A 24489-nucleotide genomic window follows, 5' to 3' on the forward strand; every position below is an offset into this window, starting at 1 on the left:
GCTTTATTTTTAACATTGAAAGTAAATGCAAACTCCAGATAATATACCAATAAAGTATTAAATACTCTTTCACGACCTTTATGATAAAAAATCTAAGATTAAATATAGATAGAGTTGAAATTCGTGCAATATAAATGACAAATGAAATTTATAACAAAAATTACAATATCTCATTTAACAATACGCTTGAATATTTTTTTTTAAATACAGTGGAATAATTCCAACTTTCAAGGTCATCGAGTAAAATCAAAGGAAGGGCGCCGTCGCGAATGTAGAGCGGCGATTTGCATAACTAATTAAGTGAAATGTGCATTTCAATAAGTCCACCTTTAAAAATATTTAGGACTCGTCTTTTAACACGCACGCAGTCTCGATGAGAGTCTGTTAAAAAGTTGCCTTATAAAAAATATTGCATTTATATAAATAAATAAACTTAATATTAAACTCATATAAAGAAAGCATGGGTACATTCTATGAATAAATTTGTATGATTAAGTAAATACAACAGTAGGAAACATCGATATACATATATTGTCGGTATGTGTACAAAGTTTAGTATAAATGTGGTCGAACTGTCAAGGCTATGCGTCCAGTGAAAGTGCAAAGCGGCCGGACGGCGGCGCGGGCGCAGATTAATGATACCCAAAGGTCGAGGTCAATTTTGCTTTATTTCGTATCATATCCAACTGATTGATATAACTCGTTTAATGGCGTTGAGAAATTACACGAGATTATCAATCACGTTTTTTGTTTAGTATTTCTATTATTGTTGTTAACGATCGAATGGTTAAATCAATCAGGTTGTTTTAAACGGTCATTCTTCATTCGATGTATAGTTCATTCTTATCAATTATGTATCAATGACAAGTACACTTATAACTTGTATATATAAAATTGTTATATATGAAAACTATTTTGAAAATAAGTATATAGTCCGTTTAAGATCTGTTCGGTCTATTTATAATCTCGGGACTGGAGACGCCCTTCGATATGTTTTTAACAAAGTAGGTTGTCACTGTTGCGTTACAATATGTATAAAAAAGTATTTTTAAAATTCGATCGAACGTTAAAACGATTGATTTTCGTTTGTTTTTCATATTGTTAAACGATAAAGGTCATGTTAACTATTTTTTTGTCTCAACGTGACGACTTGCTTATCAACTTAAATTTAAACTAGCGATGTTGTGACAGTACAATACGTATCGAATTTAGAAAACTGTTTAGGCAAGTAATAACCCTTGACATTGATACTTTAAATATAGCTAAAGCCAATAAGAAGAAAAATTTCAAAATCATATATTTCTTTAAAATGTGCCTAAGTAAAAATGTGATGCTCAATTTCAATCAGCAACACGATTAGTAAGCGACTAGAACATTCGATGACAAAATGTCTGTCGGCGTTTACCAAATCATACAATTCTCTCGTACATTTACATACGCAATGTTTAAAAAAAGTCAGTTATTCCACAATATAATTGTCCTTATTATTTTAGTATCGACGGTTGCGACACGAGGTTCATGTTGCAAGTTTGCGATGCGACTGTGAGAGCCTCGTCCGGCGCATCTTCTCAACGCCTTGAACTTACTAGAAATTACATAAAAAATCAACCGTTTCGATACGAAGTGAATTACACATTGTTATGCGATAGGTTTTTTCCGATAGCGTGTATTATACTTAAATAACATTCTCCCTTTATTTAAGAATAATTTTACATCGCTTTTAAAAGGTATACTTAACACATAACTTAGAATGGACAGACAAAAATGTTTATTAACAATACTGACATCTTCAACCTATGAATATAAATAAATAAGTAATTAATGGGTAATAATAAATATCTATATCAACTGGATGATAATCTCAATTAATTTAATTATATTTTTAATGAATAGAAATATTCATTGTAAGCTGAGCAATCGAGGGTTGCGTTGCTGAATTACCGCGTGAAACTTGACGGTGCGGGATTCACGGACGTCACACAGAGACACAAAGTATATACACAAATATATATATATATACATTTGTCTACTATACATATGTATTAGGATATTCTAACTATGTTATATATACATTTTATGAACACGAGAAGTAAAAGACAAACTAGAATACTAATTTCCATTCCCCACCAAGTCAATCTCTTTTAGTCAATCTTCTTTGGACACGGTTCTATAACAAAATTCCGCAAATACTTAAAGCGAACTAATAATATTAATTGAAATCTAAGTGAAAAAATTGCCTCTAAATAATGCGTAACTACTTATTAAAATATTATATAGATCACGAAGCGTATAGGTTCTATTCGATGATTTTGATGCATAGATATTTTTTATTAATTAGAGAGGTTAACGAAACGTAATTAATTATACTCAATTATATCTGATTTAAATGATGGAAAAGAGTAATTATTTAATTTTATAACGGTTCTTCTAGGTTGAATCTACTTCCGAATCGGTGCCGTAAGTCTTTGCAAGAGCCTACTTGAATAAAATATTTTTCTATCTGTACGTAGAATAGACTCGACAGATTAAAAATAAATTCGGTTCATAAATCTATTAAATTTTATATAGTTAATAATATATGATAAAAAAATGGCCAAGGTAGTGCCATTAATGGGATGAAAGCCGACAGCCTTTAAACCTGATCTTAGCAATGTGATCGAGTAATTAGAGAGTAAGTCATTAACACATTCCTTTTTCAAATTAAATCGTAATTTACATTCGAGGAAGAAGGGCTAAAATTCCTCTATTATAACTATCAATTCTCTACGGATAAACAAAGCTATGTTAAAAATAACATTAATATCTTGTAGCTCGATAAATTTTCTATTTATTTTCTACTTTATATTACAAGAAACAGTCACGTGTCTAACGTGATAAGTTCGTTCGGAGTCAGTGAAAACTAAGTATAGCTTTCTAAAGGCGCCCCGCGCATGCGTAATGTCCGGACATAGCGAAAGTGATTCCACTGAGTCTATTTATGCGTAATAAATCTTTATAAGCATATTAAACTTTTCTATGTAGAGTTGAAGGAATGTTTTTTGAATGAGATTCGAAATAGAGATCGAACGTCGTCGTGAAGTGTGTGTTTTTTTTATAAATAATTTGTTCAACTTTCGCTAATTTGCGGTAATCATACAATATATTGATGTGTGTGTTTGAATGGGTTCCTGTTCCTCATTCAAAGCGGTACAATTAGCTCGACATATAGTTATTATTACGTTAATTTTAAAGTGATTTGTGGTCTAAGTACCGCTGTGGTTTATTTTGCATACGAAACACAAGGAAAGGCTATAATTGTTTCAATTAAAGCCAAGTTATATAATAAGTTCCTATGAAATATCTATATGGTTAATCATTTCTGCCAATGTCATTTCGATAAATGATAACTTAATTGGAAATTAAAGCTATTGAAAGTCGAAACCATTAAGTCTACTTGAACGAATTTGTGCGCACGATCAATATCCCATTCGCAAAGTTGTATAGTTTCAAGACCAAACAGAGCCGCCGTGTTGTAACGAGTATTATCCGTGATTTTATCTAAAGTATTGTTTAAGCTTTCAGATATTATCGGCTTTCAATATAATACATGTGTATGAAAGAATTTGTACGCTAGTTGCTAAATCTTAGGCTGTTTGCGATATGAATGTTTAAGATAGATAGATAAGTTAAGAATAATCTAGAATGATTTAAAATTCGTAAATAATTCATTTCCAAATTGAATGTACTCGTTTCTACTTTTTAGAAGGATATTTGTGTGTTTGTATGTCTCCATATGTTGATGTATATCTTCATCACTTACGTATTATTAGCATTTATGATTGTGTTGTATTATACACGTCCTGAATGAGACCATGGGGTCACAATAACTTTGGCAACGAGAAGACCGATACATACAACATATTTGAACCCTTTGGACGGAACGCTTACTGCTCGACTGAATCTCAGTACTCGGGTCTCAAACCTGTAACACTGTCAACGCCAAACTAACAACATACACATCAGGCTAAAAATTGAATATTGTTATATTGACATATATCGTTGTTTTAATAAAATAATAACTAATATAAAACAATAGCGCGGACACGGACAAAATATATCAAAAGTAATGAATATAATCAAAGTAAAAATATTTCATTTTTTGCAAGAAGGCGCTCTTCAAATGTCACGTCATAGAATTAATATATACTAATATTATAAATGAAAAGTAACTCTGTCTGACAGTCTGTTACGCTTACTTATTAATATTATAAATGCGAAATTTATTTTCTTATGCTATGACGTCTTGACTACTTAACCGATGATTGCGAAATTTTACATACATATTGTCATGGGTACAAACATGATCTACCGTTCCTAACACCTACCTTTTAAGGTATATTTCATACATTGGACTTGTCTTCAGTATACCTATGATGACATAGATTATGATTATGACTAATTTATACTTATGTAGTGGCATTTTCAACTGGTGTATAATTATTAAGGATAGTGTATTGTCGAAAACAAAGAATTGAAAATTAAATCAAGTACTCGCTGATTGTTAAAGTACTGACCACTAGATATAATCACTCACGTTCCAGTAATTTTGCTCACGAAACACTCAGTTCACTCAAATTATGACAATAAAATGGGTCGTTAATCGGCATCAGTAATAGTTCTTTGTCTATTCGTTAGTGGTATGTAAAACGGACAATTTAATTTGTTAATTATTATACAAATATTAATACAATTTCATTTGAAAAAACATTCCATTTCATGAGCTAAGGGTATATATATAGAATCTAAAATCGTGTTAAGAATAACCTGTTACTTATATACGTATTGATAGTAACATTTCTCATGATTACCTATGTAGGTACTTGGTTCGCCGAGAGGCAATAGCGCCAGCCTTAGCGAAGCCTCGGGTTAATCTATTAGACGGCTCGTTTATTTTATATTCTTTACATAATATTACGGAGTATACATTTTAATTAAGCTTCATTTTATTAAATGTTAAACTTTTCACATCGATTTCATTAAAATTAATAACATTTTCAATATATTTTGAATGTTTTGACTTATATTATGGCTTTTTTTAGAATGGCAAATAGAACACCTTATGGTAAGTGATCACTGCCCCCTACTGTATGAAATATTAACCATTTCCTACATCGTCAATGCGCCACTAACACTGGGAGCAAAGACGTTACGTTTCTTGTGCTTGTAGTTCCACCAGTTCAATCATCATTGAAACCCGAACACAATAATACTAATTAATGCTTCTTGACGGTAGAATATCTGAGGAGTCTCTTACTTATATTAATTGCAAAAATATTTAAACCAATACTAATTGTGCATGTATTGAAACGATCAAGTATCTTGTAACCAAAGATTGCCAGTTCAACAACAAGAGACCTGCTTCTGTCGGATAACACGCATCCAACATGCATTGGCGGAGCGTGATGGATAATTTCCTAACCTTCTCGTAACGAGAAGAGGAGATCTTAGCCCAACAATTATATTTATTAAAATTATATTCTACTCGAATTCTAGGGATTGGTCGTCTGGTGTTAGGAATAAGAATGCCTGAGGTTTGGCCGCGAAAGCGGAACAGACAGATCTTCTTGCATTTATAATATTATAATAGATTTTTCGTTCGATTTTATTGCTTGATATATTAGTTTTATGAACGTCGTTCAGCAATTTTATCGAAACTCAGCGACCTTTTTAAATTTAAGCATAAATCTAGGCAAAGTTGATAGGAAATCTTTGGTGATCATTAATCTCGCAAAAGTCTACAATCACCCGATCAAATGTCAACCTTCGACGCTTGTGGCGAAAGAAATTGTATACAAAATTGTAATTTGATTATAGTTATTTATTTGTCATTTGCGTTCAGACGACGGCTTTTCTTTCGATCCTCGGATCTTCCGACTTGCAAAATCTCGACAACTTTCGTCATTCGGACTTGCAAAATCTCGACAACTTCGCGGGATACACAGACTCATTTATCACACAGATCGCAAATCGTCGAAATTTATCTTGTTACTAAATTGTTATTAGTGGATCATGTTCTATTTTTGGACGTCGAACCATTTTTAAATTTATTTTGTTATTAAAAAGAAAGATTGGAAATTTGTTTTATTCATTTAGACAACTTTACGACAATCACCAGAAAGACTTGTAAAAGGTTTATCATTTCCAGGTTGCCAAGAAATGCATACAGTTGAAGACGCTTAGTAATTATATGTTACATTACTAGGATAATTATAGTATTGGTGTTATATTTTGACATAAAGTTGTGTGATATTGTCGGGCGGATTAGGGATTAATGGGTTATTCTATCGAAAAATCCTCAGTAACAGCCTGGAGTAAAGAAGTTGAAAGTGTTGTTGGGAAAACATGTAAAACCATTGGTCCTGAGTCTGAACTCTTTCCGCTCATGTTAAAGATAATGCATATGTGTTTAAAAATGTGGTAGAAAATAAAAACGACACTACGTATAAATATATGAAAATATAAAACATCGCACAGCGGACAATTGTGCCGTTTTAACTGATACAGAATGCGAATTCAGGATTTCATTCAGGTATCTGGAGCAATATAAGCAACCAAACCAACAAAGCGTTCATAATCTATTATAAACTTAATGTTCCTACTGAGTCATTAAAGCTATTAAAAATGACATATTAGAGTCTGATTCGCTCAGAACATTTCTTTGAATGGCTTTCAATGAACATGGTTTATTCAAGTATTACATAATATGTTTAGATATAATTGTTTTAAAGCGGTCACGATTTGTGAACGTAACGTCGCCTGCGGCTAGACAACAGTATTTAGAGTAGAGAATTTTGTTGGCTAGATATAAAATTATTTTGCAACATTCAAATTATGTAAATATATAGAGCGTAAAATTTTTGTTCAACTAATCAAGCATTGTGTGAAAATGTTCGGAAAATTCCAAGTCATTGAAGAAGTCGTCTTAAAGTTCAATGCAAACTTTTTGTTATCAATTTGCCATCCTAAAATATAGATTTGTGATGCTGTCTAGCAATAAAACACATACAATTTAAACTAAGATACAACATCGGCCCGGACACAAGCGTTTGCACGGCTGCTAAGTTACGAAGACATGTTCGATATATTGATCCTACTATTGATAACTAATCAAAGAATTTAGCCGTCATACTCGCAGTTCTTGTAAGATTTCATATATTTTTAGCTTCAAAAGACTCCAAAAACTCAACTCAACAATTTAATTTTAATTATCTTTCATAAAAATACGTCAAGTTTATCAATTTAACGACTCAGTTAGCGTATACGCATATTTACACTCGACCTATCAAAAATACTTATACAAAATATATAAAGTGAACTCAAATTCTATATACGATGTTTATCGAAATAATTTATTCAAAATAGACGTTTATTTATTCAAATAGTTGCATCCGAGAGGAAGTTTCGAAAGCGTAATTATAGAGCGCCATTACTTCTTTTAGACGTAACGACTTTCAAGACATGGGTCGTACATCGTAACATTCCTAACTTTTTCACAAACAACCACAGGCTTGCAGCTGTATCAATGCCACAAACACACACATAAACTTTATACGCACACATGAATGAATAAATAAACAAGGTTCTTATTCTGGAGACACTTATGTACATACTAACTATTTGTTGATTTTCATTTCTAATATGCAAAATATATTTGCAAATAAATAACTCATTTTACGATCCATATAAAAGCGTAAGAACTGATTTTCGTCTATTTTCTACTCAATACAAAGTATATAATTAAGATTATATGATATGTTTGTGTGTTTATATATTATTCATTTCATTTATTTTAATTCCATATTATGGAACGATCAAAGCCGATATTAAGGTCAAGTTTCGAATTGATAGTTCAATAAGTACACCTCCGATGTCGAAGCACGAATGCGGAATAAGAGCTCACATATGCAGATTGACGAGGCTGTACGTTAGCTTTGACACCGATGTGACGTATCACTAAGCTCTTATTATAAAATAGTATTGAACACTTGTATGATCTTGACATGCTTTTTATATTAATTGTAACATTATTTATTGATATTATGACATAGCCTATAATATTACGTACATTGATAATATTTACAGATCGTGTAATCAAAACGGGTATGTAAATATAATTATTTTAATTCGATTTTTGACACACATATACGAATAGCTTTAATTTGTGTTACTTTAGTTTTTTTGAAATGTAGCTAGAATTATTGACACACAGATACAATTTATAATCGATATTTTATCAGTAAACGAACATAAATCTTTACTCTGAAACTTGTTTTAAAACATAATTTCTAATAATTTTCTTTAGGGCATTCAAATCAAATCAAATCAAAATATACTTTATTCAAGTAGGATTTTACAAGCACTTTTGAATCGTCATTTAATAAACTATTTAAAGTAAAGCTACCACCGGTTCGGAATGTAGATTCTACCGAGAAGAACCGGCAAGAAACTCAGTACTTACTCTTTTTCAACATCTAAAAATACAGTCATGTCAGTTAAATACAATTATATATGTATGTTATGTCTCCTGCCTGGAAGTCGACAAGCATTAACTCCACACTTTTTTATCATCTATATAATCTTGTATCGAATAATATGCCTTCTTTACCAATGTATTTTTTACAAACTAAGTACTTGAGTCTATGAAACGGCAAAGTTAAGAAAGTCTTTTTCGTGATACCAAACAGTATGTTATCATATATCCACACGTCGTGGAAAGCGAAGCGATGCGAACGGTTTTTATATTATAGAATATAAAAAAAAAAACAATCAAGTATATTTAATATACATCAATATTTAAACGGAGAAAACAAATAAAACATCTTAACAATTGCTTACAAAAAAAAAACTTTTTTTTTAAATTTTATTATACATATGTAGATTTAAAATTAGCTTCAATATAACTGGTTGATATGAATGTTAATAAAAGGTCAGTGAGCCAGTGTAATTACGGAACACGTTTCACCTTAACAACAATAGTTATTAGTTCACTACTACTACTTGAAGTATAAAACGGTATTATCACTCCAGTTTAATATTATTTACAAGTTTTTATTTACCATTTATGTATAGCCTATGAATTACATATTTATATAGAATTATATTTTATAGTTTACCTACAATTACTTATTGACTTCACTTATTAAAATTTGTGAATCAAATGTTGGAGCTATTGTCAAAGCTAACTTTGAAAATGAATATAGTCATACTATTGATCGAACTGAAATTTTCAACATAATTTTGAATCTAATAACTCGAGTAGAGATCGAGTAAATAGTCTCTTTAATACTAACATTTATTTATTTTTGGATGTTTATATTTCAAGGGTTTCAATATTATTTCTAATACGTATAATTAGCGTTAAATATGAATCTCGTGCAAAGGAGAAGGAGCTTAAGGTTACTATCGTGTGGGACTGAAACGGTCTGCGAAATGTCGTTAGGCGACATTATTGAATCGGAGCTAAGGACGAATACCTTTCTCGTGATTCGTAGAACTTTAACTCTTGGAATCGAGTGGTCAACGATCTTTATTGAAAACTAGTGCACAGAGATAACAGTTTTTTAACAACTTCAACGACTTCATAGTTTATTACGTAACGAAGTGAGAGTTTGTCAGTTGTTCATATGGCAACGCGCCCAAGGTGCCCAGTGGTTGGGTAATGTGGATCTTAAATGGAGATTGCGGATTCAAAATCGAGTAATCGACACGGAATTTTATTTTGAAGGTCGAGAACATCGTGATAAAATCTGTATTAGTTGGATGAATATATTTTGCATGTGTAAATAAATTGACAAACGTGGTGGAATTAGCTCCTAAAACTAACAATATCAATTAAGCATCAGCCCGGCATTAAGACATTACGAGATCGCCAAGAGTATGAGCAGTTTCATAAAACTAATTAGTTTAATCAAGAAAGACATATTCAAAACTATTTTTTTAAATATTAAAACGACTGTGAAAAAAAAAAACGAATATGATTTTGTTTTCTTGTTACAATAAAGCTAGAGTTCTGATGATATTAATTTTTTTTATTTACGTTCGCTATTCATACAACTATTTATATTGCAAACACGAGGAACTTTCGCTAAGTTAGGCAACAATTGCATGGTTCTTTATACAACACATTACGATGTTAGCGCTAATTTTTCCTTAAAATAGAGGGCTATTGTTTAACGTTAATTTAATTTTAAACTTTCAAAGGACAAATAGAGAATCAATAGTTTATTGACCATAGTTGATATTTTCTACGTTAAATGCGTTTGAAGTCCAAATATTTTTTGGAATTATAAGTCTATAACCTACGTGTGGTAAAGCGTCATGACAGGCGTAAAAAAAAAAAAAACGACGCTTTGCGAAAAATCGACTGCCTAGACCACAAACACAAATTAAAATAGATTTCTTAAAAGGAAAACATTAAAACAAAACACACATTAATTTCACATATATATAATATTTATCTTAAAATCTATACTAAAATAATTAAATAAATCAAATTAATAACTTAAAATAATCATGAAATTAAAATTTTTTAATATGAAACGGCGCGGCGTCACCAAAATATACGCACGCCGTCGTCTGTTAAGGATGATTTTAGTAAATTTGTAATCTGTTTTAGTTCTTGGACCACTTATCCGTTCTTCACATAATCCGAAATCATAGTCTGATAATGTATTATGAAATATTTACAAATCGACTACTAAGTGTGATATTTTGAAATCAATAATTTTGAGTAATTTCCATTAATTGCCTATAACTACTATATCTGTAAGTTTATTACAGTGATCGATCCAGTTTTACGAAATACTAGAATATACTTCGTAGATTATCACATTTAATTTCATCATTATCGATATAATATATTTATTTGCATAAGAATTATTGACATTAATTTGTTAATAATTAGTGATTAGCGATCGATATAATTAAAGTTATTTTTCGTCTCATTCGATTGAATTGATTGATATATTAGGTAGTTCAAAGTCACTTGCGTAATGTATTTCTTGATTAAGCAAAAGAGTTTGTTATATTATTTTTTTAATAAACATTAAATCATTAATACATAATTATTTTTATAAAGTAAAGCAAAAAGTATGTATTGTAACTGGAATAGGGTTTAATTTTAGAATTTTCTTAAATTAAAAAGAGTTCTTTTCACCTTGGCAACATAGGTTATAATTTTTTTTTTACAATAATATTATTTTTGTTAAGAATTGTTCAAATAAACAGAATACGATTTTCCGCCTCAGAATTGCGTCGTTCGCAAATACGTTCTACATAATATGTACATAGAATAAATAAGTTTTGACACATTACTCGTGTAACGTGTGAATTTAGACGAAAAAAAAATTGTAATAAAAATGTGAAAATCGTATTGTCATAACTGGTGTAAAGTTCACAATTTATCTCAAAACACGTAACAATGCGACATAAAATTACTTTCACAATAATTTTACACGTCTTATTGTCTCTTATTATTGTACAATAAGCTTATATAAGCCATTAGATCCTATTGCCTTGGGCATAAGAATCAAATTCCTAAAACACGTTTCAGTAAATAATTACACATATATGAACTTTGTGATTATTGTAAATTTTAAAGAAATAATTAACGTCCAAAAGTTTAAGAAAACTGAATCTCGCGGTAATTTAACTCTTGATTATTTAAGCGTGTTGACCTATTAGCTAAATACATTATTTTTAAATATATAACACGACGGAATAATAAACATTAAATTCTTATGTTATAACTATAGTATAAATATAGTAAAATGTTCCTATTTAGATACGTTTCAAAAGTAGAGTTAATAAATTTTCTAAGGAAACACCACTGTACCGCATTAATACGATTTTTTATTTTTTCGAGCTACACTATTTCGTAATCTATAATTTAAGTCACGTATAAGTAATTTATATGTACGATATATTTAATAAAAAAAAATAATAATAATAGACAATTTTTACTATATATTTTTATAATCATGTCTTCCTTCATTCATCATAATTTTGTAGACTCTATTATTTTAAAGTCATTATCAGCTTTCACCGTCATTGCTTGGAGTATCACTCGTGTTAGTATCAACACGGGGAAAATTGGGACAGTTCCGGTTGTGTGAAACAAAACTATGACGTAATCTTATAATTGAGATATGAGCGAAATGAATTGTTTACCAATTGAATTGATATTTTTATATAATTAAAATCTGTAAATAAAACCAAACTGCGATTTATGCTTGGATATGTTAAAACTAATTTTATTAATTTATATGAAAAAACAGCACGCAGAATATACTTAATAGAATTAATTAAAATTTAACCTGCTGATAAATTTAATCTGTAACATCAAAAATGCGATTTTTTTTTTATATAATAAACTGTAACACTAAATTCTATAAAGTTAGTACCTACAGTTACGGAAAAAGTATTATGATTTTTTATATTAATTAATGTTTTCCCAATATAGTACAGAGAAGGTTAGTTAAATAAAATTCATTGTAAGTTAAATTTAGTAAATTACATCTTATAAAATCATTCGATACTTAACCACCATCGTATCCAGTTATTAACTTGACACATAACTGCTACATGACCTTTCCTCTTAATAGGTTAACTAGTAACATATAACATGAGAATAATATCATTATTTAATATGTTATAACATTATATCATAAACATAACGTTCGCTATCAAATGTTTATGATAACATTTGATACCGAACTTTATATGTATGATCATAAAATAAATGTTAGAAAAAGTTTAAAATTAAACATTTGTCTGTGGAAATATTTGATGGGACGTTGAAATGGCTAAGGAGATCCTGAAACATATCAATGATAACCAGCACTCGTTAATAGATTAAAATGGATTCATTTCAATTGATTCATCAACTGTGAAAGGCATGCAAATACATATAGAGATGCTATATTATACAATATCCAAACAAATGAAACCATGAAATAAAACGAATATGCATATAAAGTATTCACTAAATGATCGCTTAAATTATAACCAATAATATATGAACCAGGTTTAATAAACTAATCTCTAATTTGGTCACGTCAGCAAATGAATGATTAAAATTCGATCACTATAAAAAGCAACATTTCAAGTCGAGACGAGTGTTTTAATCGTTCCACGCCTACTTGTGGGTTACACCGCATACCTGAAACGTTACGCAAAATATATTTTTTGCTCTGTCTCACTTTTCCCCGAGGCATGGGTGCCCTATTATGTCACAGACTAACTAGGTCGGTATGCCAACAATTTTTACTTAGCAAACAATTTCAATTTTAGTATGGTATGTATTATGTGCCACTATGAGTGTCATTTATTAAATATGCTTTACTTTTTATTTCAAATACATAAAGTTAGTAATCCACGTCCACTAAAATCGCGTGAGTTTTTAAATGAGATTAGCTCGCTAACTTAATTAATTAATCAACGTTAATTGTTTTTTTACTATGCGACTTCAACTGTATTATTAATATAAGTGTATATTATCTAGTGTATGAAACACTTAGCACAATGAAAATATTCCAATGGTTGTTTTGCAGGATTTGCGTCAAAAATTTCTTCGATTTTTAAAGCTAGTCTCAAGAGCTGCAATTTTAACTGCATCGAAACCGTTTGAATTCTGACTAATTTCAAACACACGCGCTGCGTCCTAAACCCGAGCATTACTGATACTTCTTGAAAATTAACATTAAATAGTATTTACTTTTATTATATTTAAAAATAAATATGTAATTGCTTACATTATATTTAAAAAAATATGTAATTGATTTGGCCACCCAGGTCCTTTACATTTATAACCTTATAACATTAAACCAACGATGCAGGCAAGTCTTACCTTATATGCAATGTTTTATTAAATGAAATTACATGAAATGTTAAAAACACAATTAGATTCATTCACCTAATTCTGATCTTAACAGTTTCATAATATAGTATGCAAAGAAAATTACAGTTCTTACGCATATTTATAAACATTTTCCTTATTAGGCAATGGATTGCGTAACTCTAGTTATAAAACTGACAATTACGAAATAATTAAACTAATATATTACGTATGTTATACCAAAATATTTAGACCTAAACGAAATAGCTCAATATGAATTTTACCAGATCACACTGTCGACGATACAAACAAGAGTTTTTTAATTGTTTTTTTTCATTAAAATATAAAAAAAACACTATCGACGATACAGCGTCGAATGTGTTTAATAATTATGCAATATTGAAATACAAATCTAATTAATATTCAATAAGTATCTAAGCTAAAGAGTAACTAGTGAACTTTCTTTCAAGTTTTAATTAGTACACACACATTACGAAACGAAGGTAACATTATAGTTATTCTATCTTGTAAAACAGCGAATCCAAGCTCTTCTAAAAGTCTAATTGCACGCCCAGGGTGCCAAATTTTGATGTCTTTAGTCCCCTGACACATAACGTTAGAGTCGGTCCTTGATCATACTACAACGAAAAAAATGTCGTCTATGTTTTATAAGGGACGTCTCTGGTCCCCTATCCGACCCTGAATATAAATACACGACCCCAATATATGTCCAGCCCGGGGCATGTAGATGGTTACAGCCGCGTCTCTGGCCTTATAGAAACAATGAAAAATCATAGTTTCTAAAATATTCAATGAGTATATTACATACATGAATATGGTCTGTTTAAAATAATTGTACTTAAAGTATGGTCATCGTCTAGGAACAACATTAAAAGTTTTTAAAAACGCCCGACAGTTTCTCGTTTAAGCTTCAATAATTTTTTAGCAATCATTGCTTTGTCATTTGAAGTAAAAATTTGAATGCTAATTAGACGCTAATTGTAGAATTATGTTTTGAAAAGTTTCAACAATAAATTGCAGCAAAGTTATACCTAATGAGAATTGAGAAATATTCCCAAGACTAATTTAAATATACAATTTACGAGTACTTATTTTTTATTGTTTCGTTATTTCAAAACAATATTAATTAAGTATATACATATTCATTAAGACATTTTTTGAAGACGTACACATTGAAGACATTGCGTTAAGGATACAGTCAGTTAAATAAGATATTGTAGTATGTGGCGAGTGCCACTATCTAAACTTGCCGCCATCTTATTTACATCAGTCATTTTTTCTTATCCCCAATGACAATATTTCTTGGTGGTAGTTGCAACCTGACAATCTTTTAGAACAACGCTCTTTAGCGACGTAATTGGTCACAATTTTTTATACTCATAATGTTTCTGGTAACCTTAGAGAAAATGAAGTCACCGACCTCTCAAATTTTAATTCAACAACGACGTCGAAGTAAAACATAATTCATAATGTTGCTACTGGATTAGCCTTTAGAGGGCAGATAAAATGACGAAGGTTTTAGGTTTTGAGATTATATCAAGTATCAAGAGATCTAGATCGGATGCTTAGGTTACACGTATTTCAGAAATCAATACTAGCATATTGATACTTGGTTTCTTCCACCTTTTACTATTGTACTTGTTTTGTTACAAATTGTGAATTGTTACCACATCGTAGGGTGTCTGTCCCTCATGGTCAAAAATATTTTCGAACGTTCATTAATAAAGGATAACTTAAAATTTTAATGAATGAATGAATTATGTAATAATACTCGCAATCCATGTGGGCTGGTCAGTGTATGTAGTTTTTAGGAGCGGAAAAGAGAAAACCGTCTAGCCTTAATTACCGCTTGGACAGTAATTTAAGCTAGATATGCAATAGCTATAAAAACATCTGCATTCACTTAAATTAAACGTCATGAATATGATGATGATCAACATGTTCTTAAGTACCAGCTATTTTAAAATATCTGTCTCTCTCTTTCAGGTTTTATGTCTCGTGCTGGCGACAGGGATGGCTGCGAGGCACCGTCCACGCCTCCAGCAGCAAGTAGACGCTTACGATTACGAGCCTCAGGCACAAGAAAGGGGTCAACAAGTATGTCTCTGTTTCTTATTTCTTATGTTTTTATACATTCTATTAATATTTTTTTTAAATTATTTACAATGTTCCTAGTACTTGTTATATATTATTAAATAGGAATACCGAGAATACTGTTAAAAAGTCAATGTTGAGTAGACTTTTTGATAATACTGTACTATTTAAATTGTTTTTATTTTTTTATTTTTTTTACAACTTCCACGGGCTCACAGTTGCCCGTGCCTTTTTTACATTCTATTTTTATAAATTTTGGCGTTTATTATTTTGTATTTTTACTGAACATCAGCAATATACATATCTAGATTGGTTGCTGAGTTCGCACAACTAAAGGAGATTTAGTACATTAGTGTAAAAATGCAGTCAATCGTAATTGTTATCCGTCTACACAGGGTTAATTAAAAAATATGGTATAATGGATATTTAAGTTTAAATGACATTCCAGAAACTTACAAGTTTTATCAATTAATTATCAAATAAAGAAATAATTAAGGAATGTTATTAGGTTCATAAGTTTTATTTCAATTTTGTGTATTACTTATTTCTTCTGACTCTTAAGGTTGAATACCATATTAATAATACAAAGATATCCTAATATAATAAGTAAGATCTATATTTAGAATTCTGAAATAATATAATATTTTATTTCTAAAGCTTTTCTCACGATGTTTTCCTTCACCGCCGAAGCACGAGATTAATTGTAAACACGAATTAAGCACATGAAAATTTCTTAATGAATTAAGATGCACGCGTTCTAACCACTGGGCCATCTCGGCTCTGGTTATTTAACTTTTATAAATAGGTTATATATAAAAACATAGTCGAAAGAGAATGTCAGTGTCATTATCAATTACGTTTACAATTTCACGCTTTTTATATATTAATATTCAGTTAACAGAAAATAGTTTATTTTAAAAACGTAATAAAAACTATATTCTAAAGGCTCTAATTACAATTACAAACGCTAACAAAAGCATTTAGTTATGAACTAGATCTCGTGTCATTTATGTCTAATAAAACAAATCTCGTGGCCTCCATTGACTGTTTCAAAATCAAAATGTTCTGTATGAACTCTATCTTTGTTGAAAAACCAAACTGAATGTAAAGATACTACGGTTTAGGGTCGTAGATTCTACTGAGAAAAATCGGAAAGCAGTAAGTTGTAACGGTTTTTTATAAATTAAATACATAGTCAAGTTTACTTACGGTAGCTATCGTCATGTTTTGGAAATATTATCCGGCTTAACTAGATTTAATTGAACGAAAATACGAAACCTTCCAGAAGCATGTCGAACGTAACTCAACAAATAACGTTAATGACATCGACGTAGTTAATTATATTAAATATCTTACGTTTCGTTACTGTCAGTCTTGTTATAAGTAACGAGACGTTAAATTTGTTCTGTTCCATATGCATAAGATACAGAATGTATACAGAATTTTTTTGAATAATGCGCGTTGAAACTCAACTCGTAACATTACAGTAATAGGGCATGAGTATTTATGCCTTAAATTTGATGACCTTGATTAAAAAAAAATCATTTAAAGACAATTATAATTTACAGGTGGTTTTAGTATCGCAAGATGCATACGATGGACTATACCAAGCCCAAGACCGAGCTGATGAAGAATACGAACCGAGAGCAGTGCACAGATCCTCAGCTCCGTCTAGATTGAAGCAGCAACAATCTCAGCTGCAAGAAGGACCAAAACAGCCGCCTGTGCAGACTATCAGGAACTATAACAAGGTATATTTTATAACTTTCATATTTACGAATTATCATTTACAACACTCTAAATATGTCGAAAATGTAACCGAATGATGTATAATTTGTAATGAACATAAAAATTACCCTATTAAGCGTTTTGGTTCAAAATGATGAAATCGGAGTAAAAGTAATGAATTCTACCAATTCTCAATAATAATTTGCGGCAGGTTTTATTGTATCTAAGTTTTTCCAATATATTACAAACTAGTTTTGTTTTTAAACGTAATAAAGACTTAATTTTTATTCTTCTTTTAATATTTTCTTGTAACTCAAAACCAGGACTAAGGTTCATATTTTTAATTAAACACTTCCTTCCAATTCTAGGTGAACGACGATGGTAGCTTTACATTTGGTTACGAGGCGGCAGACGGATCCTTCAAGGAAGAAACAAGAGGCACCGACTGTGTAGTCCGCGGCAAATACGGCTACATTGACCCCGACGGCAATAAAAGAGAGTTCACTTACGTGTCAGGTAACCCTTGCGATCCGAACAAACCTGACGATGAAGAGCAAGAAGCTCAAGCCCCAGAATCAGCGGAGAGAGATGACCCAGAACCAAATTATCCGAGCAGACCAGCCTATAGGCCAACAACAGCACGACCAGCGACTACCTACTTCCAAAACGACTTTAGGGACGCTGATGAAGAACCCGAAGAAGAACCTCTTCAACACATCAGACAACGTGTGGTTCAACGCCCACAGCCCGCTAGACCAGCGTTACGACCGACTTACCAAGCTCAGCAAATTGCTATCACACCTCGACCTGTACCTGTTACTACTCCCAGAGCGCTACCTCCAGCGACCACTTTTAGACCACATCAAGTTGTACAAGTGACACCAAAGCCCCAGATTCAGTACAGCCCTGAGCCCGAATACTCACCCGCTCCTACTCCGACAGCTGTACTAAATTCAGGAAGACCGGGACAGATCGATTTTGCTGCAGAATTCGCGAAATTCCACCGTGATAATCAAGGCCCATCTACTACTCCAGCCTCATTAAATGCGCCTACTAAAACTACTCATGCAGCACCTTCACCTTCTGGTAATCCTTTGTACTCGACTGAGTTAGTCTACGATCCTTCCAGCGGCCATTACGATACGCAGCTCTTCCAGGCTTTACCTCAAACTAAGGGAGAACTGAACCTAAACCAACGTCTTCAACCGTACGTTGCTCAACAGCAACAGCAAAGACCTTTTGTTCCATCCCCTCAGATTCCCTCAAGTGCAGGTCAAGCCAGTCCAGTCCAATACAGACAGCAACTCCAACCGGCTAACGCTCAGGAGATCTACCAGAGACAACAAGCCGAGACTCAGTTCCAAAGCTCTCAGCAGCTGTTCGCTCAACAGCAGCAAATTCAGCAAAGTCAACTGCAGAGAGACAGAGCGGCGGCGCGAGCTCAGGCACAAAGATTAGCTCTCGCTCAATCCCAAGCTCCTCAGAGAGCTACCCAATCGCCACAATACTACTACGTACCGAGAGGAGAGAACCCTTCTTCGGGACAGATCGACGCTTTTCTGAGAGGTCACGGCATTCAGCTCTAGATATTTAGTTTAATACCTGAGCTAGATAAATCTATCGATCGACTGAGTCCATATAGCCATAAATAACGTACAAGTCTTAAATATCAGTCGTATAGTGCAGTGTGGTGAGGTATCTAGTTCGAAGGACAGGCGGCAGGCCGCGAGTGTACATAATGCTGCGTCTCAGTACCTTAAAATAAAAATTAGTTTTAAGATTTAAATATAATTGTAAACCACTTTTGTACGAGAAAGTCCACGATGTTTTGTGTTTGAGCGTTTTGTAAAATCGAAATACCAACTTTTTGTAATATTTTGTTTTATAATAAATTATAATTTTATTAATAAATTGTTTTAGTTTTATTTTTATGACAATCCTTTTTTAAAATTAATTATTTAATGTAGGAGGACATACATCTGTATGGCTGACTATTTACCATTGATCTAAAAAAATTACTTTGGGTGGGATTGATTTAAAATTACCACGTCAAGTTAGATAATAGCTTGTACAATCGAGAAAATTATTAATATGAATGAATTATTAAACGAAAAAACATAGATCTCATGACATACCACTAACTATATCGAGTGAGATTGTCCGAGATATTCGCAGCATTTTCCACTTTATGTGGAAAAACTTAAGACTTAACTTAAGACATAAGTAGAAGTAGCTAGGGTCGTAGATTTGATAAGTAACTGGTAAAAATATGAACTTCAACTTTATTTTTATTTAATGAGTGTTTTCTTATCGTAATGATATACGCAATCATGTCATGGATACTTACAGTGTTAAATATTCATGTTTGAAGTCACTTAGAGAATTAAGGTACGGGCTACTTTCGAAGTTTCTCTCAAGGATCGAATGAGAATTAAGGTGAAGAGTTATTTGCCGAGTTGACTTAAGTCTAATTTACCAGAAATGCCGGAATTTCAGTGGGAAGAATACTTTTGAACAACCGATATAAACGTTGAGATAGGCTACTTCTAAAGAGATTTTCGTCTTGGCAAGCTTAAGAAAGGGGGTCCTCTGATTAAAATAGATTATTAAAATTGACATGCAAAAAAGTACGGGGAGTATATTTACGTATCGCACAAAATTGTTGTTATTTTTCTATGTTATATTGGAACTATTTGGTCGAATCTTGGGAGACATGAGCTTGGCCTTATTCCGCACCGAACGTACGTACGTTAAGCTAGGCTTTAGATTTTAGGTAGCCGTAGTGCTGTGAATATCAAACATCACTTCTGATTATTGTCACGGAAAAACTATAAAAGAAAAATAATAAAAGGACTATTGTCTCTATTGGTTCTAAAATATGAGTTGTTCGTAAGTCCATCGAAGGGAATTTGAGTATATTAGGCTGTAGTTGAAACATTGATCTCGATTTGATATTCCTAGTATTTGTAGTATTAAGTATTCCTATATATTTTCATAAGTAATACGACACAAGCGCTCGGAACATAACATCACAATAACACATTTTCTTCTTCTCTACTTACTAATTTTACTTAACTTTCATAAACATCAAGGATTAATTATAAACCTTAAAAAACTCATTATCTATACTTTTTGTTAAAAAGTTGATGTTTTAATAATCATTTTAAGTAATAAAATTAATTCAACAATTATTAACTGTGTAATTCTTATCAGATTTTTATATTTTTGAAAAATTAGGTTATTTTTTGAGGCACGATATTAATAAGTAATATTTGAAAATAAAAATTTGTATTTTCTGCATCTGGTAAAAAAACAACCGATTTTGAAAAATGTCAGTTTTAGTTTAAAAATCCAAAAGAACGGTAACAGGTATAGGTGACATAAACAAGGATGTGATTATTGTTTACATCTAAAATTGTATTCTGTCACTTATATTGGCTGTCGGAGCAGATCAGTCCTAGAATGGACACCGTGGATCGGCAAATGCAGCGTAGGACGCCCCCAGTCAGGTAGACCGATGACCTGAAAAAGGTAGTGTGACCCGATTGGGTTCTTTGGCGCACTTTAGGAGAGGACTATGTCCAGCAGTGAATTATAATTGACTAATCATGATGATAAAATAGATTTAAACACAATAAAACAAATTTCTAACTAATTTACCAAATTTACAACGATATTGAGCATATGTTAGATTATAATTTGTATTTATAATTTATCTCATGATCGGCGGTGAAGAAAACCAACCCACATTGTCGTAGTTGAGTAAGCTTCAAGCCGCTTAAAAGGGAGAGGAGGCCTTAGCCCAGCAGTGGGGCATTTACAGGCTATCTGTCTTATCTTATTAGTGTCTTATCATTAAATATTATACAATTAGTATCGAGAACATCAATCTATCGGCCGGTAGTGTGCTACAAATACTGCACGCCTCAAGTCTTATTCGTCAATCAGTGCTTTCATTCAAATATCGTCTAATATCTAGAGATAAGGTTTGAGGTTAAGAGTTAAATATTAAAATTCTGACTATAATAGTATGCAGTATAATATGTCCTTTAAATTGTTGTCTACTATTATACCTTTTGAGAATATTCTATATACTATAAATATGATACATGAAAACCCAAAATACATTTTTAAGTCAATTCACGTACCCTCTTAAACAATTAACTTGTGAATATTGATACTAAAATTTTTATTAGTAACAGTATTTAAAACGGGATATTTACCATGTTTTTTATTTTTATTTGGTGGAGCTCGATATTTCGACATTATCTACGAATGTCTTGTTCACGAGACTAAATAAAAATAAAAAAACATGGTAAATATCCCGTTTTAAATACTGTTAGTAATAAAAATAACCATGTTAATTTAAAATCTTATAAAATTTTTATGTTTCATTTCATTTCTGTGTCATAATGCTGGTTATATTTATAAGTATTTAGTAATTGATATCTGATTTCAATATCTGTTTTATTCTAAACAACGTTTTCATATTTCGAAAACGAAAAATATTTTGTATTCCAAAATTTGTAACAAAACTTTGAGGTCAATTTGTTATGTGGAGCAGTAGTACACGTACCTATATGTCAATGTGTGGAGCTGTTTTAATATTCACTTGCAAGATAACCCACACACTAACACATGCAATTAATTAAAACCATTTAATAAAAGGAAGACGATACAGCATTTGATGAAATGAAGACAATCAGATAAGAGTCAAAATTGAAACTGAGCCGTTCGTGTACGGAGCTCATAAATACCGAGTCATCTAATTATCATAGTAATGTTCATTACATAGTTATAAGGAATGCGGAATTCAGCGCAATGATTATTGTAGTTTCTAGGCCGTGTCCCATTAGGTAATGTGATTCATTGAATATAAACCCGTATGTCGATCTTACGTCTCAGTTGCATAGTTTTTGACTTGGATAATATATTAGTGAAACGAAACATTTAAGAATTAATAAATGTATGTATGTAAAAAATAATTAAATAATAAATATAGTAATTCCGAGTATTGTTATTTGTTTGGAAATTAGGCAACGACCTTGGATTTCTGATGTAGATATGAGTTTATTTTAAAACGAACATTTTGATATAATCCACGTCAATCCAACCTTGTAGCAGTTTATATAAATTTCTTACGGTACTGGATTGGACGCAGTCAAAGGCATTTTTATGAACAGAAATGGTTTGAAAAAAAAATGTTATATTTATAAGAATTAAGACTTACTAACTAGTTAAATAAATTAAAATAAATATACGACATATTTTTACTAATTTCTCTGATGTGACTTATGTATCCATAAAAGATATATGCAGTCGCCATTTTCTACGGATGTTCAAATTCTTGAGATGAAGGAGTGCATACGAGAAATCCAAGAGGAGGGAAGAACGGTGCGGTTTTTCTGGTTACGAGCCCACGTAGGAAAGACGGGCAATGAGAGAGCGGACGAGCTAGCCAAAAAAGCAGCTCTCACAAAAAAGACGGCTCCAGAGCTCAGTATTGTTGTGTTCCGGTTTGAGGGGCGAGTGAGTATCGTCTCAGTTCGCAAAGGTTGCTAGAGCATTGGCAATGTATAGAATGGTTAATATTTCTTACCGAGTGTATGGGTGGTGGCACTTACACCTACCTATTTCATTAAAACAACCGTGTTACTGGGCCTGTTTTAATCCTGGGTGCGCGAGTGCATAAACAACCGGGCGCCGCGGGTTGCTGTGCTCTTCGCCGATAATGGTCATGTCTTGGAGCATGAGCGAGGCGCCCCAGAAAGTTTCTTAAATTGTATTTAGGAAGGCGTTGTTGCCGCCCCAAGACATGAAAATCTACTATGATGAAATAAATACCGAGATGGCCCAGTGGTTAGAACGCGTGCATCTCAACCGAAGATTACGGGTTCAAATTCAAGCTGGCACCACCGAATGTTCAAATGCTTATTTTGTGTTTATCGTGTTGTGCTTGGCGGTGATGGAAAACATTATGAGAAATTTGACATTCGGACTTACTGCACATTAATCACATGAAACATTTAAATATTATTACAATAACAGCAGCGCGCAAGGTGATATCGGACAAATTAAAATTTTAGAGATATTTTTATGTTTTATAGCGGTTATATGTCGTAAAAGGGTTGTTTTTAACCGACTTATTCGTCTTCATTATGTAGAGTCCATATTCTCGTTCTTGAAATAAAAAATTGCCGCAGTTGCGAGTTTAATAACCTCAATATCAATAGACATCACAAGACACACATAGCCTTAGACATATTTATAGCATCAAAAAATAACAAACTATGATAATAGCCATAAAACATTAAAGAATTATGTCGTCCCGACCGATTTCGGCCACGGCGCCTAAATACTGCACAAGTGTTTGACACAGATACACTCTCAATTTCCTCACTCTCATCATCCGATGGCACGGCAACCGAGACGACCGTAAGGACTTCAGGAGCGGGACTAAATCTTTACGTGTTTTTCATGGCACATGGGTGCCATATACCCAACAAGTTTCGTAATGACGCTGCCTTGACATAAACACGCAAGCGGATACCTACTAGACTCAATCAAAATAATAGAAAGATAAAGAAAGGCACAGACAACACGTTTATAGGAAAACATTACACGCTTAAACAATAATCAATTAATATCATCATTCCATAATAGCATTTTTAAAATATACATACTATAATAGAATCAATATTATAATAGACGACCTCCGTGGTCGAGTAGTATGTACACCGGTTATCATGGGTACGCCACTCCGAGGTCCCGGG

General features: G+C 32.0%; 1 protein-coding gene across 1 annotated transcript in view; it reads left to right on the forward strand.

The window, feature by feature from the left end:
* LOC113393660 (E1A-binding protein p400-like) overlaps window positions 1-19627 on the forward strand; it is a 37312-nt gene extending 17685 nt beyond the window's left edge. Inside the window, exons 2-4 of the mRNA XM_026630657.2 lie at window positions 15881-15991; window positions 17557-17739; window positions 18085-19627. Coding sequence (XP_026486442.2) covers window positions 15881-15991; window positions 17557-17739; window positions 18085-19302 — 1512 coding nt within the window. The 3' untranslated portion in view covers window positions 19303-19627. The remainder of the gene's footprint in view (window positions 1-15880; window positions 15992-17556; window positions 17740-18084) is intronic.
* Window positions 19628-24489: the final 4862 nt, after the last annotated feature.

The sequence above is a fragment of the Vanessa tameamea genome, chromosome 10, assembly GCF_037043105.1.
Source record: "Vanessa tameamea isolate UH-Manoa-2023 chromosome 10, ilVanTame1 primary haplotype, whole genome shotgun sequence".
In the NCBI taxonomy this organism is placed as follows: Eukaryota; Metazoa; Arthropoda; class Insecta; order Lepidoptera; family Nymphalidae; genus Vanessa; species Vanessa tameamea.